Genomic DNA, 14,390 nt, shown 5'->3' on the forward strand with positions numbered 1-14,390 from the left:
TCTCTCCTCCCGCAACGCCACCCAGCTGGAACCTTCAGGCAGCACTGGGCAGCCGGGGCACCGAGGAAGCTGTGCGGCTGTCAGCTGTAAGAGGGGGCGCAGGGGGAGAGCTCGTCCCGGGAGCCAGAGCCTACAGCCGGAGGGAACGGCGGATCTACGAGCCTGGACTGGAGGTTTCTCTTGGAGCGTTGCTGTGGTCAAACCGTGTGAACAGGATCTGAACGGGGTCTGAACACTTGGACCGGGAACCAAACACCACTTTATTCAACTCCCTGTTGTTCAGCCTGAAGTCCACGACCGTGACCGTGATTGTGACTGGGGGCGACGAGAGCCAGACCATGACCGAGACCCTGCGTCTCCCGGAGCTCCAGGTTCCGCGGGACCACGGCGGTGGAGGGGCGGGGAGCTCGGACGGGGGTGCAGGGGGCGGGGCTCTGGCCTGGTCCAGCTCCTCCACGCCTACGCTTAGGCGCAAGCGCTCCAAGATGCGGCGCATGAAGAACGTGGTGAGCGAGAAGGAGGGCGGGCCGCTCCGCCGGGCCGGCTCGGGGCCCGGCTCCGCCTCCAAGGAGTACCTGCAGCTGCCTTCCATCGAGATCACGCCCTCCAGCGACGAGGACGCGCCCTGGTCCAACTGCTCCACGCCCAGCGCCTCGCCCCGCCGCAAGCGCTTCCTGCTCAAGAAGTGGCTGAAGGTGCGCGAGAAGAAGGACCACGCCAGCGAGAGCAGGTTGGTACAGCGCCCGGCCTGGACCAGGGGCTGAAACTCCAGCCAGTCCCCCTCCACTGCGAGCGACTGCACTGTAACCGCACTGTAACCGCACAGTGACCGCATAGTGACCGCACAGTGACCGCACCTGCCCTTACATTGCACCAACATGCAACTTATATATTTGCATCTGAGCTTCCTTCTACTTTATATACAATATTTTTTTCTATTTTATGTATATATATGTATGTATATATATATATATATATATATATATATATATATATATATATACGTAAAAATATATGCACGTGTGTGCATATAATACATGTTATATAATGTGCATATATATAGCTGTAGCTGTATCTGAACTAGCTGTAACGCAGAATTCAGATGTCAGAGATGAGAGAGTAAAACTGATAAGACAGTAAAAACAGGATATGGTGTGACAGGCTGAGTTGAGTTTTCAGTGCATGTCGTGCCTTTCAGCTGAGATCAAGGCAGCAGGGTGACTGTGCAAGCTGTAATTTCACTTCTGTTTGAAAGCTGCGAGTAAAACAGTAACTCGGCACACATTTCTGCAGAAAACATGTGCAACAGGCTGGGATGTTTGTGAGATGCACATCGCTTGAGGTTTTCTGTTGTCAGGCCACCTCTTGGATTCCACAAATAAACACTGACATAAACCTTCTTATCTTAACTACCTTAGAATGATGTGTGTGAGTGTTGCATAGTTTTATTGGAAAGGAAGAGTGCAATTTGAAAAAATCCCAGTGTTATCTCGCTCTGCTGGCTTCAATATTTTATGGCTGAATCTTTAATGCCAGCCTGCACCCTGGACCTCCCAGAGTCTCATCCATGCATTTATGTTGATACAAAATCTTTTGGAAATGAGCTGAACATAAAAGGTCTAACAGAAATGTAGTGTTTTCTAGCACAGTTGTTTGCATTTTTCCTCCTCTGCGTTCTGGTTGGGTGCGATTGGCGATGAGCCAGTCAGGTGACCCTGTGGGCGGAGTCGAAGAGCGCTGCTCATGCCAGACCAAAGAGCATTGTCCAATCACATAATTCTGCCGTGCTGACATTTGGGAACAATGACTTTGCTTCATCTCATTAGTCTTAACATCTCTGTGGAGTTTTGGAGGTGGCCACAGCTAACCTGCCAATGATGTCTCTGCACTCTCTCAATGCCAGTGTCTTCATCTTAAATGTGACTGTGGCCAGAAACCACAGACGAACTGAGTATAAAATGCTACGAAGGAGTCGCTCCTGGGTTTCCAGTTTGGCTCGACTCAGGCCCTCGTTCACACTAACCGGACAACCGTGGCTTGGCGTTTGGATCATTGAACCATTTGAACCATTGTCCTGTGGTCAGCTGACTCCGCCCCCTCCCCACAGAGGCCTGGCTCAAACATGCTAAGTCCACCCGCTCTCGTGCTTTGCCCTCAACAGTGACTAATTAATATAAGCAAGACATGGTCAACAATGTCTTAGACTCTTTCACATCAGTGCCAGTTGTGCTGTTAACTGACTTTTTAACAGATTGTATAGGGATGAAAATGGTTATTCCTGTCTAAATTTGATACTTATAGTTAAACACTATGTGCTGTAGCTGTGAATGTTGCCTTTATTGCTCCAAAGGGCATAGGGGACCTAGCTTTGCATTGATATATTAGTGCTATACACCAGAAGGGAAAATAGGACTGGAGCTGTATCTCAGTAAGATCACTGAGAAATGAAATTTATTCCACAGAGAGGTCTGCAATATTTCAGCTGAAAGAGTCTCGGTCTACCCACAATCCTCTGCACCGTCAGCGTTTCTTAAGTACAGTAACAGCAGATGAAGAGCCCACTGTTAATGCTGGGTGAGTTACATAAGCCAGCGCTTGATATTAATTGTCCTGTCAATTATTAATTAAGGCAGACCATGAGCTATTAATCACAGAGGGAGTGGGGAAGGCTGCACTTATAATGAGGCCAAAGACGGGAGTCTCCACGCCCTCCACCAGCCCACTGGGAGTCATTGTGTCTGCGGCACGTTGCACCATTAATGAAACATGGCAGTAATAGCACACGCTGTTCCATATCGCTGGCACGCTGTGCTGTTGGTCTTAGCTCACTGGATGTCATAACGCTGCAGAGGAGACGCCCACATTTTCATGCTCCTCCATCTTCAGCAACCGTAAGATTAGTGACATGCCCTGACCCTGGGCCAGTGTGGTTTTACATTTTGTTGACTGCGTTTGGTAACTTATGTATGTCTTGCATCGTTTGACTTGAAGTATGCCTCTTAAATGTCTCGCAATGTCTCACTGGGGATTTGGACTTTTATTCCAGAATCCTGTTTACACACACACACAGATATATATACACACACTGTGTTGTAATGAGAGAAGACATGACTTCAGGCAGCATTATAGAAAAATTGGAGATAGGAGCTGAAAAGCAGATTTTGCTCTTCAATTATTCTTAATTCCCCTCTGAATGAAAACAGGAGTTCAGACTCAAGCCCAGGAGTTTCAGAAGCAGTATGTTGGATTTTACTGTGGCTGAAGAAAAAGTGCATTTGAGTTTTTGTTGTGAAACACATCCTGAACCATACATCTTTGTGCGCTAGCGTTTTAGTATGAAAGCCAGCCGCCATTTGTCTGCTTTAAGTAAAGCCTTTGAAAGGGCGGAGTAGCTGTGGAGTTAGCTGTTAATTTGGGGAGTTAATGTATAAACACGGCATAGGGGTAATGGGTAAACTGGGCTAGACACCCAGGCAGGAGTGTCTCTGTGTGTGGAGATTTCCAGACCAGAATCCAGCAGCCCACACAATGAAGTGAGTACCCCCAATACACCGTGGGGATGTGGAGGAACGGACAGCATGGATGGTGGGTCTTGGCTTTTGTAGTAAACCAAAATTCATCTAGAGAAGTGTGTATGCTGTGTGTCTACATGCCAGTCAGTCTGTAGACCTGGGTACCAGATGTTTTTTCTGTGTTTTTTAAACATTGTATCAGGTTGATACAATAAAACTGGATTATGCTGCTGTTAATTATATGTTCTTATTTTTCATTTACTGATTTTTGGATAGCCGGTAGGAATGGAATTTTCGTTAATTTGCATAATTGAGGTGAGAGTTCAATGTGCCACTCCAAATGAAAGATAATCACACTCTCAGTTAGGGCCCAAAACTGTTTTTAATTATGCATCACGTTCATCAGAGAATATGGGTCATGATTTCAGTGGTACTCTGGCTGACTGGTTGATATGTGTTATCACTGGCTGCGCCAGGAAAGGACTGATAATAAACCCTCTGATGTCTGGGCTCAGACAGTGCAGCGGAGACCTAATTCTGTTCTCATACAGCTTTACACCTCTTAAATGGCTACCACACTCGTGCTTCAAGAGGACAACTCCCAGGGAAAGTGCTTGGTTGGAAATGCGTCACATTCTTAAACCTGCCCTGTAAGGGCTGTTGGCTTGTTGTTGTTTTGGTATGTCCAGCTCAAAGCTTTCCCAGTGAAATTACTGTGTCATATACGCTAGTTACTGGGAGGGAGGGGGTCATTTCAGTAGAATAGAGTGACACAGTATAGAATGTGTGCAGAATGGCACAACATCCCACGGCAGTGCTTGCAGCATCTTTCACCTCAGGCTCCACAGATACTATCTGTTACATTATCTGATTTCTTGTAAAGTCTCACATTAGTGATGTCGTAATCACGCACTGATGTGATCAGATCTCAGTGCAGCACATGCGAGGATGAGTCTTCAGGTTCCCTCATCTCCAGCTCATGCGACGGCAGGCTTTTCGAGGACGCGCCTGTGCCGGTGGCAGCCATCGCTGGGGCTCTGTGTCCCACCGATTAGATGGTGCTATGCAAATTCTCTGAGCAATGAGCCAGGGTGGGTTTGAGTTAGTGCGGCCATAGCTCGATCCACGGCTGGTTTCTAACCAGCAAGGCCGCTCAGGTGAACATTATTTTTGCCTGTCATCTTTTTAGAGTGCGTTAGCCTGCAACTGATCCCTGATGAAGTCCTTTTCTTCACATTTACCATGACTTCCAACAGTCAGTTGCTCCAGTTTTTTTTATTTAACTTACTGCATCTTCATCGCTCTGCATCTACATTTAGTTGTTTGGCAGGCACTCTTATCCAGAGTGGCTTCAGAGAGGCGCGAGGGGCGCGTTCTGGAAGGTGAGATTTAGGGGCTCCCCTGTGGCTTAAGTGCGCACTGTGAGCACATGCTGAGCTCTGTGGCCAATGATGACCAGCACCAAAGGAAATTGGTTTCATTCTGCGGGGGACAGGGGTGGGTATGTCGGTGGGGGCTGTTCTCCTCGCTACCCTCAGGTACCATGTGACTCATCCGGCGCCTGCCGATTGCTCGGATGATGCCGGTGACATTGAAGCCATCCTCCAATAGGCGCTTAACCTCACTGCAGTGCGCTGGGCGACTCCCAGTATGACAAGCAGTCACGGTCACCGTGTGATTGTATCGGTCGTCAGTTGTCAGTTGTCATATGAGATGGACATAGCTTGTCCAATCAATGATTCCAAAATTCAGCCATGTAAAAAAAGGCATGCTTTGTAAATACTACATGTTTTTCAGAAGGAAGGCTCTGACCTGAGCCTGGGGTCCTTCGGCAGTGCGGGCTGCGTGCTTGTGTTGAATGCGGTTGTGGGTCAGACACAGTTGCAGGTGAATGTGCGTATGTAACAGCCACAGGAGTAGTTGTTCTGCGTGCAGCCAGTAGTTTGTGTTCGTGGCCAGTTGTTGTTAGATATGTAACGTCATGTACAGCGCACTGTGGTGGCTCTAGTGGATCGTCGGGAGGATTGTGAGACAGACAGCTCTCCTGAAATCCTTCCAGCCCTCTGTTGAGTGCCATGCACTGATAACTTCCATAGAGAAGTGTGATCTGGCCAGTACAGTGTGACACTGAGGAGAGCAGTGGGGCAGTAATCTCGCAGAAACGCTCAGAGTCCATCTAATCCAATAGAATCTCATCTGGCCATTTCTCAAAGGTGCAAAAGCGGAATGCAGTTAGAGATCCCTTTAAAATGAGTGAAATTGGGAAGGGAGTTGGTCAAACAGCATGTTTTGAATGGTATTTACATGTGATTAGCCCCCGCCTATGGGAAGCGTCACGTGCCATTGGCATGGCAGCAGGCAGTGACAGGTTTAATTAAGGCAGATGGGATATCACACAGCCTATTCTAGTGATGGGTAATGGGATATTGTACTCGCTCTTATGGTTATGGGTAATGGGATATTGTATTTGTTATGGTGGTGGGTAATGGGATATTGTACACATTGTTATGGTTATGGGTAATGGGATGTTTTATTAGTGGTTATGGTGATGGGTAATGGGAAATTGTATACGCTGTTAGGGTAATTGGTAATAGGATATTGTACATGATATTGCGGTGATGGGTAATAGGATATTGTACATGATGTTGCGGTGATGGGTAATGGGATATTGTACGTGCTGTTATGGTGAAGGGTAACGGGATATTGTACGTGCTGTTATGGTGATGGGTAACTGGATATTGTACGTGCTGTTATGGTGATGGGTAACTGGATATTGTACGTGCTGTTATGGTGATGGGTAACGGGATATTGTATATGTTGTTATGGTGATGGGTAATGGGTTATTGTACATGTTGTTATGGTGATGGGTAGTGGGATATTGTGCACATTGTTATAAGAGCTAATGGGTGGATTATGTTATCGGTTTGAATTCCTGCCTTTAGTAGTCTGAGGCTGATACTCTTTTATGGTCTAGACATTTTCAGTGATGGGCTGTGGAGGATGCATACATTGCAGGCAGTTATATCATGTTGAGTCCAGGGCATTATGAAATATTCAGGCTCACGCTCGTCTTTCATGTGCTGATCTCTAAAAATAAGCCCTGGGCTGGCCAAACCGAGCAGGCGCTCTCAGAGCGGGCGGTGTCGGAGTGACGGGACCGCAGCGGCGCTCGCTAAAGGGGGCGCTTTGCTGCGCTGCCTGCAGTCATGCTGAGAGCACGCTACAGTGGCTGTGAAGGGCCCTAAATAATGCATCTGCACACCGCAGCACGGCCACTTCCATTTCTCACATCTCAGAGGTGTGTGCATGAAGGCAAACTCTGTCTCACACACACACACACACACACAAACACACACACACACTTCTACACTCATATACATGCACACACACACACACACACACACACACACACACACACAAACACACACACACGCGCATACACACACCCACACTGACGCAGACATACATACTCTCACAAACACACTCATGCACACCCTCTCACATACACAGACCCACTCACACACACAAACACTCACACTCACTCACACACACACATGCACACACACACACATACACACACACACACACACACACACACACACACGCACACACACATACACACACACAGACACTTCTGTGCTCACACACACCCACTCACAAACTCCAGTGCTCGGTGTACAGCGGAATGAGTGAGCGCAAGGCTGTTTTCCCCTCTGCAGCACTCACCCCAGGGCTGCGCACACAGGCCGCTACCTGGAGGAGGCTGGAGGGGACAGAGGCAGAGAGCGCAGAACACAGAGCAGGCCTGCCCAGCTCACAGCTAGTCACGCTAGCGCCACTCTCAACCAACGAGTGCCTCTCTGTGCAGTAGGGGTGCTCTCAAAGGCATGGCCACCGCCTAGCAGGCTGCAGCTGTTGTAGTCCCGTCTCATGTTCCACCTACAGTAAGACCATTGAAAGCTGGCCGTCTGGCAGCCCATATGTATCAGAGTGTAATAATCTCTTATTGCTTTGAAGGCTGCATGACAGGGTATTTCTGTTGCTATTCAATTAAAGCCCTCCCACAGTCCTGCTTATGTTACAGCAAGTCCTGTTTGCGGAGCCATAGGCATAAATGTGAAGAGTGAATGGTTTAGCAGAAAGTTAAAAATGTTAAAAGAGTTCATAATTAAAAGTGCTTCACCCATCAAAGGGTGGGAATTAGCTTTTCATGTTTTTTTTTAACTTATTTTGTGGCATGTGGTCAGCTTAAATGGTTGGACATAAAATGGCTTCAGTTAAATAGAGTATGAGTAGAATAGATGAAAACAAAATAAGTTATCCTTTACTTACAGAGAACAGCCATAAGGAGAATTAACAAAGACCAAGCACTAAAGCTAATTTTAGCCACGTATTGTAATAAGCACTTGATATACTTAATCTGAAATGTATATGGATCAGTATATTTAAACAAGTAGAGGAGTGCCAAGCTGTGATGAACTCCTGCTCTTACCCATCGCAAGTGGTGAGTCTGCTGAAGTGTGTAGGTTTCTCTCATGTTCAGCACAAGGCGGAAGGCAGAAGATGCTTAGTCGATATGGGGGAAACTGTCACTCATGATTACAGGCAGCAGGTGTGGTTCCTTCGAATGCATAAAATCCGGGGAAAGTGTCTGGTTGGACCTCAGTGAAGTGAGTATAACCCTGCTTGACCAGGAAGGCTGCTCAAAGTACACGTTTTCTAAGCGAGTAGCTCAGCGAGTCGGCCAACAGTAAGGGGACAGGGCGAAGGTGGAAGGTTTAAATTTTCACCCCGGACACCCTCCGTCCTGACTCAGTGTCAACGGCAGAGAGCAGAGAACATGGCGTAGAGGGCGGTTTGGGACAAGCCCTGGTGTGTGCTTGGTACAGGATGTCAAGCATGTGAACTTTTCCAGATGGTCCGTTATCATAAGATCACTGTCTGTTTTCAAAACTTAATTAAAGGTTTTAATTAGGGATGCGTGTTAAAAAGTAAGCTTGAGATGGATTGGGTGGGTGGTAAGTCCATAGACAGCTTGAGGTACCCTTTAAAGCCCTGTTAATTTGGCTGGAATGGAGTTTGGATGGAAATTAATATCTGTGTATATAATGTCCAGCACGAACAGGGGAGTTTTGTCTGTCCCACTGTGAATTAACTGGATTAAGAACTCCATGGAAACTCAGTTTTTGAGAGACAGGAACACTTTGCAATGCTACAGTATGTGTCTTGTTGTGCCCCCTAGTGGAGTATTGGTGAAATGCGGCAGTGTCGCATAGTGGCTAAGGAGCAGGATCGTAACCGAAAGGTTGCCAGTTCAATTCCCTGCTGGGGCACTGCTGCTGTACCCTTGGGCAAGGTACTTAACCCACAATTGCCTCAGTAAATAGCCAGCTGTATACCTGGGTAACATCGTCAAAGAAAAAAAACTGTAACCTATGTAAGTTGCTGTATATTTAGAGGCAATTGAGGCAAGTACCTTGCCAGAGCTGCTGCATGACAGCAGCGGGAATAAAACTTGCAGTCTTTGGGGTACAAGCCCTGTTCTACACTACACTGTCTGTTTCCGAAAAATCATTTTCAGAAACATAGAGTATAACCAGTGGGTTGGGTTGTTTTGTTGTGATTGCAGTAAGAGGGTGGAAGTGAGCTGTGTGTCTCAGTATGAGCTCAGATTCAAGAGGATTAATATGTCAAACATTTCAGGAAGAGCCATATGGGTATATTTTATATTAACCAGCAAAATAAATATGCATGTAATTTAGTGTTGCAGAGTGTGGGTGGAATGAACCCTACAGATCGGCATATAAGTGTTTTCTCCTCTAATATCTGACATTCATGGCTGGAATGTCAGTTAAATGGAAAGTTTTGTTTGATACTGACACTGTCTCTGTTTGCTGCTGCCCCCTGGTGGATGTTTATGGGAGGGCCACCGGTTATTTCTTGTGTATTCTACATTCTGGATGGCTGGAGACTGACAGGTATCTGTCTCTGTCCTGTTTTACAGCAGCCAGCAGAGCAGCCAGCAGAGTAGCCATGACGACGACTCTGCCCGCTTCCTGACCCCTTTCATCCGTGAGGAGAGGTGAGTTCCTGAGTGGGTGTATTTGTCTCCAGACATCCAGACACCTGTGTGTGTGTGTGTGTGTGTGTGTGTGTGTGTGTGTATGCACACATATTTCTGTGCTTCTGTTCTATACATTTCTGCATAGAACTGATGAGCTGTAATATGACTCGACCATTCATCCATTCATATATATATATATCCATAATCACTGAAGGCAGCTGTCCCCAATCACCGGGCCACGGCACATTCGCTACCGGGCCGCACGGAAAGGATAAATAATTTATTTTTTAATTTCTTTAATCGGTAAAATAAAATAATATTAAATGAATAATTATATACAATTATAGCCTATTCGTGCAGTAATTGCATTGAACTTGGTGCAGTCTATTGGTCCTTTTCGCACCACTCTAATATCAGCCCACAACAGTTTACAGATTTTGAACTTGAGTAACGCGCGCGCCACGAGTTCGTCACTTACTATACGGTCTGCTTGAGCTGTGTTGCCAACTTTGTACTAGCTAGCTAGCTGACATGATTAAAAAAAAAGTCGTTAAAATCAAGGAATCAAGGCTGAATATCCTGAGAAAAGCACAAAAGCCATGAAACCGTTGCTTCCATTTCCAACATCCTATCTCTGCGAAGCAGGGTTTTCCGCAATGATGGCAACAAAACAAAATTTACGGAGTAGACTGGACATAAGGAACACACTTCGGGTTGCAGTGTTTTTAGTATATGGTCATTAAGAGAAATATGCACTTGACGTTTTTTAATAATATCATCACGTTAGACCTACTTAAACTAAAATGTTATAAAAAAAAGCGGCCATACTAAACTTATAGGCATAATCGATATTCCGGTCGTGTCGTGATACTCTCCAACGCCCACGCCCCCTCGACGGTTGGTCCGGGAAAATATTGTCTATATGAAACCGGTCCATGGTGCAAAAAAGGTTGGGGACCGCTTACTTAAGGAATTAACCAGCACGTGTATTATAAAGCTCTGCATTAAAACCAATAACCACTGGGTTCAGTTTTCTTAAAAAAGTTTTAAATTGTGGCCAATAGAGGGCACTGCTTCATCAGTGCTTATCAAGGTTACGATGCACAATATATCTGTATGTTGTTAGCAGTTCACCACAATGCTGGTTGAAAGCCACTGGTAAAGATCAGTAGCTGTGCTTCACATGTTAAGTCACACATGTGGCCCCACAGAGAGTCTGTAAGTAATGCTGTTGTTGATTTGAGTTGCTTGTGTTTCTTGACACACAGTGAAAATACTACATTTGCTATCTGAATGTTTTCAGCTTTTAATTTGTCATAAAGGTATGTTAGGAGGAAATGAACTTACGTGTGCCTTTGAAAAGAGGTGTAAACTGCAGTGAAAGTTACCAGCAGAATATGCCTATGGAGTGCAAACATTGTTTTAAAGGTGTCTTTGGCACCCTGGGAACGTTTTGATTGGATAATCAGTTTGTACAGTAAATAAGCCACTAACTCAGTGCATGCTTGGGCATTCAGACAGACTCTCTCTATGGCTTTTAAGTTGAAATGTTTATTGACTTTTTCTCTCAGAAAGTGTAGAATCAGTGTCAATCTCTCACTAAAGATTCACCAAATAAGAGCTGTAAAGAAGAAAAGATAACTCAATCATATCATCTAATCAATCATATAACTGAGCAGAGCGGTGGGTGCCCTTTAAAAGAGTGGGAGCTCGGTACTGACTTCCCAGCTGATTAGCTCGATTGTGAGGCCTGACATTTCCAGAGTGCTTTGCGCTTCAGATAACTAGCTCTCTGGGGTTGCTCCATCCTGCCTGCTCTTGTGCCTGGGGCCTTCGGCGCTCTGCTGCTTCTGTCTGAGCTCACAGCTGATTTCACATGACAAGAGCCATCCTTCTCCCCGGGCTGTGGTTTCTGTGGTGAGAATCGGGTCTCATGTGGAAACACAGGGCTGTGTGTAAATGAAAAGGGTGGTATGAACGGGACATTTCCAGTGATTGGTCTGTCTTGACGAGCCCTCTGTTCAGTCACTCTGCACCTATGGAACATTAGGATGTACATCATGTGATCAAAAGTGGATCAAATTGGAGCGCGGGTAATGACCAGTTGGATGCATTTGCTTTAAAACAAGATTCAGTGGTCCAAACCATTCGAAGCCTCAGTCTCCACAGTGCAGTCTTCAAACAGACAGGTGTTATCAAAATAGAGGCAGTTGTTTGGTACAATCATTGTAGTTACTATAAGCCAGTTTGTAATAGCTTTGTTTTCCATTCAACATTACATTGCATGCTTGCGCTAGCTTTCCCCTCTATTGTTGTGTAGTTAGGTAACTTATTGCACAGTTAGTTAAAGGCATGTAATGTTCACTTCAGATAAAGCAAGCTATCCTTAAGAGATGTTTCTGACACCTGTGATTGGCTCACCCGGGTTTCAACGAGACAAAGAGACTCACAGAGAAATCCGCAGTAAATGAGCCTATGGCGGTTGGCTTGCCTTTGTGACATATGACCCCTCAGTGCAGATCTACGATCGACACAGTAATAACTGTTCCTAATTAGCTGAGGCTTCAGGCTTTGAGTCTTCATGAATGCCTGTTACAATTACAGCATGGGGTTTTTCTCCACAGACAGCACAGAAAACTAGCAGCACCTTTAACTGTGTCCTACGTCAGTGAACAGTGGTGCACCCATAATTCCTCCAAAATGACAGCTCATTTACATCTGGAATCAGTCACTCCCCGGGGGATGGGGCACAATTCATTCAAACACGCGACAGGCGCGGCTATAAACCCAAACGGTGGGCGTGCTGGCTTCCATCAATCTCCCAGGGGAATATTGACCTGTCTTCACCGAGCGCAGCGACTGCTTAATTTTACTATGGAATCAAACCTGCTGCAAGGTTTGCTGTTTGCAAGGCTGAACATGAACGGTTTGTTATAGGTTGTGCTGTGCAGTCTTGTGTTTAAATTAGATGTCACACGTGAAAATATGACTGGTGAAAGTCAAGTGTGAGCTGCTGCTAAATCAGTACTCACTGATTGAACCAATTGTAGCATTTTCCTTTGGTCTGATTGGTTCATGTGAGTCTGTGACAGAGGATCTGTAGTAGCTGCTTCCATTATAGGCTTCCTGAAGCCTTACAGCCACAGGGACCTTGGTGGAGTATTGTGTTTTAATATTGCTATATTTTGGGATTATTGATTATTGTACTCTTGCACTGGAAACAAGGAGGATAAGACAAAGATACTGCTATAATGCAAATTATTTGTTTCTAAATATCCGGGTCAACCTCCATTCAACCCACCAGCTGTCCAGCAATGTAGTAATTATGATTATAATTTGACACAGTAGCACAGTGCAGTACTCTGAATTTACACAATACACGACTGTAACACTACAGTCCCCTGCATAACAATATAGCACTCTGCAGTGGCACTGCAGTGCTCTGCAGAAACTCTACAGCACTCCAGAGAAACACAGTCATTTTATAGTCTCTGTACCTCTCTGTGCCTCATACAGTAAATCTTTTGTACAGATTCATGCTGACCCAGCTCTGCATCACTGGTGCTCCAGGACAGAATACAGTATACGCCACAGCGGTGTGTAAGAGCATATATCAGAGCCTGAGACAGCTCTATCCTAATAAATCAGGTAGGAGCGCTGCTCTGGGTCTCTGCCAGCCGGGAGAGCAGCTCGTTTGTAATGACGGAGGAGAGAAATACTGCAGGAGAGATGAGAGGCGATGCTCCGTCCAACGTGCGAGCCGGAGAGGACGCTCCAGCGGATTCACAAACAGGCAACGCGCGTCCCTGCGGTGGAGCGGTGTCGGGTTTCTCTCCTGATCGCCGGTGACGAGAGGTAGCAGGAGCCGCGGTAACTGCCGGAGACGGACCGTAAGCGGGGACAAGTAAAAAGAAAAAAAAACTGAGGTAACGCAGCGATCGCTCGGTGAGAAACGGTGATGTAACCACTGTGAACGGAGGGAAAAGCACACAGAACAAGGATCCAATGGGGATGGAACGCGAGAGGCAACCCCAATAACTACAAGGCCGGCTTTCTGTCTGTCAGGAAGACTCTCATTCTCACTCTCTCATATTTACCCTTTCTTACGCTCTCCTCTTTTCTCTCACCCCTGCTCAATTTGTATTCCCTCGTTTTCCCTGTCTCTCCCTTTCCTCCCAGACTGAGCAAGCTTTGATTTCTCACATGACATGATGAAGGTCACCCCCACACAGGTGTTCTTCAGGCACGGAGGTCCTAGAGCTCCTGTGAAGCCGCCTCCTGTCAGGGCACAGAAATCTATGACTGTGCACCACAGCACCCAGAATTCCTCGAACATGTGACTCCCTCCCTCCACCCCCCATATCTTTTTTTTTTTCCTCCGAACCGAGTGTCATTATTTCCTCCACCTGCTCCAGCTGCAGCCGGAACACTATGTACCCGAGCGCAGAGGGCGTAGAATGTCATGTTTCCTGTGCAGGTAACTGCTTTGCGCTTTTGTTTCCTATCTGCGCGACCTTTTCCCGGGTGCTCGTCTTACAGCGCAGTGGGGAGAGATGCGCTCCAGATTACCTCCTCGTCGCCGGCCAGAGAATGCCTCACCAGCGGGATCTCTCGCTCGAATCACCCCAGCCTCCTGTCTCATCGAGAGCAGCGGTGAGAAACCCCGCTGGAGAGACGTGACAGACACCACTGTCCTGAAGCATCGATTGGTCTGGCCGGCGCGTGGGGACTGATATGTGGTCCACCACAGTAAAAGACACGTTTGATTTATTCTGAGTGTGTCAGCACTGCATGGACCACTTATAGGTGAATTG

The 14,390-nt window shown here is 46.5% G+C and overlaps 1 protein-coding gene across 5 annotated transcripts in view; it reads left to right on the top strand.

The window, feature by feature from the left end:
- The first annotated feature begins 338 nt into the window (after positions 1-338).
- The window catches only part of LOC118783270 (protein Aster-B-like), a 91,235-nt gene continuing 77,183 nt past the window's right edge, over positions 339-14,390 (top strand). For 4 of the 5 annotated variants that reach the window (XM_036537043.1, XM_036537045.1, XM_036537046.1 and 1 more), the window contains exons 1-2: positions 339-730; positions 9,517-9,594. In XM_036537043.1, coding sequence (XP_036392936.1) covers positions 339-730; positions 9,517-9,594 — 470 coding nt within the window. Of the gene's footprint in view, positions 731-9,516; positions 9,595-14,008; positions 14,054-14,390 lie in introns of those variants that run through there. The other variant, XM_036537047.1, reaches the window with a different exon arrangement.

This window comes from Megalops cyprinoides, chromosome 9 (assembly GCF_013368585.1).
Source record: "Megalops cyprinoides isolate fMegCyp1 chromosome 9, fMegCyp1.pri, whole genome shotgun sequence".
In the NCBI taxonomy this organism is placed as follows: Eukaryota; Metazoa; Chordata; class Actinopteri; order Elopiformes; family Megalopidae; genus Megalops; species Megalops cyprinoides.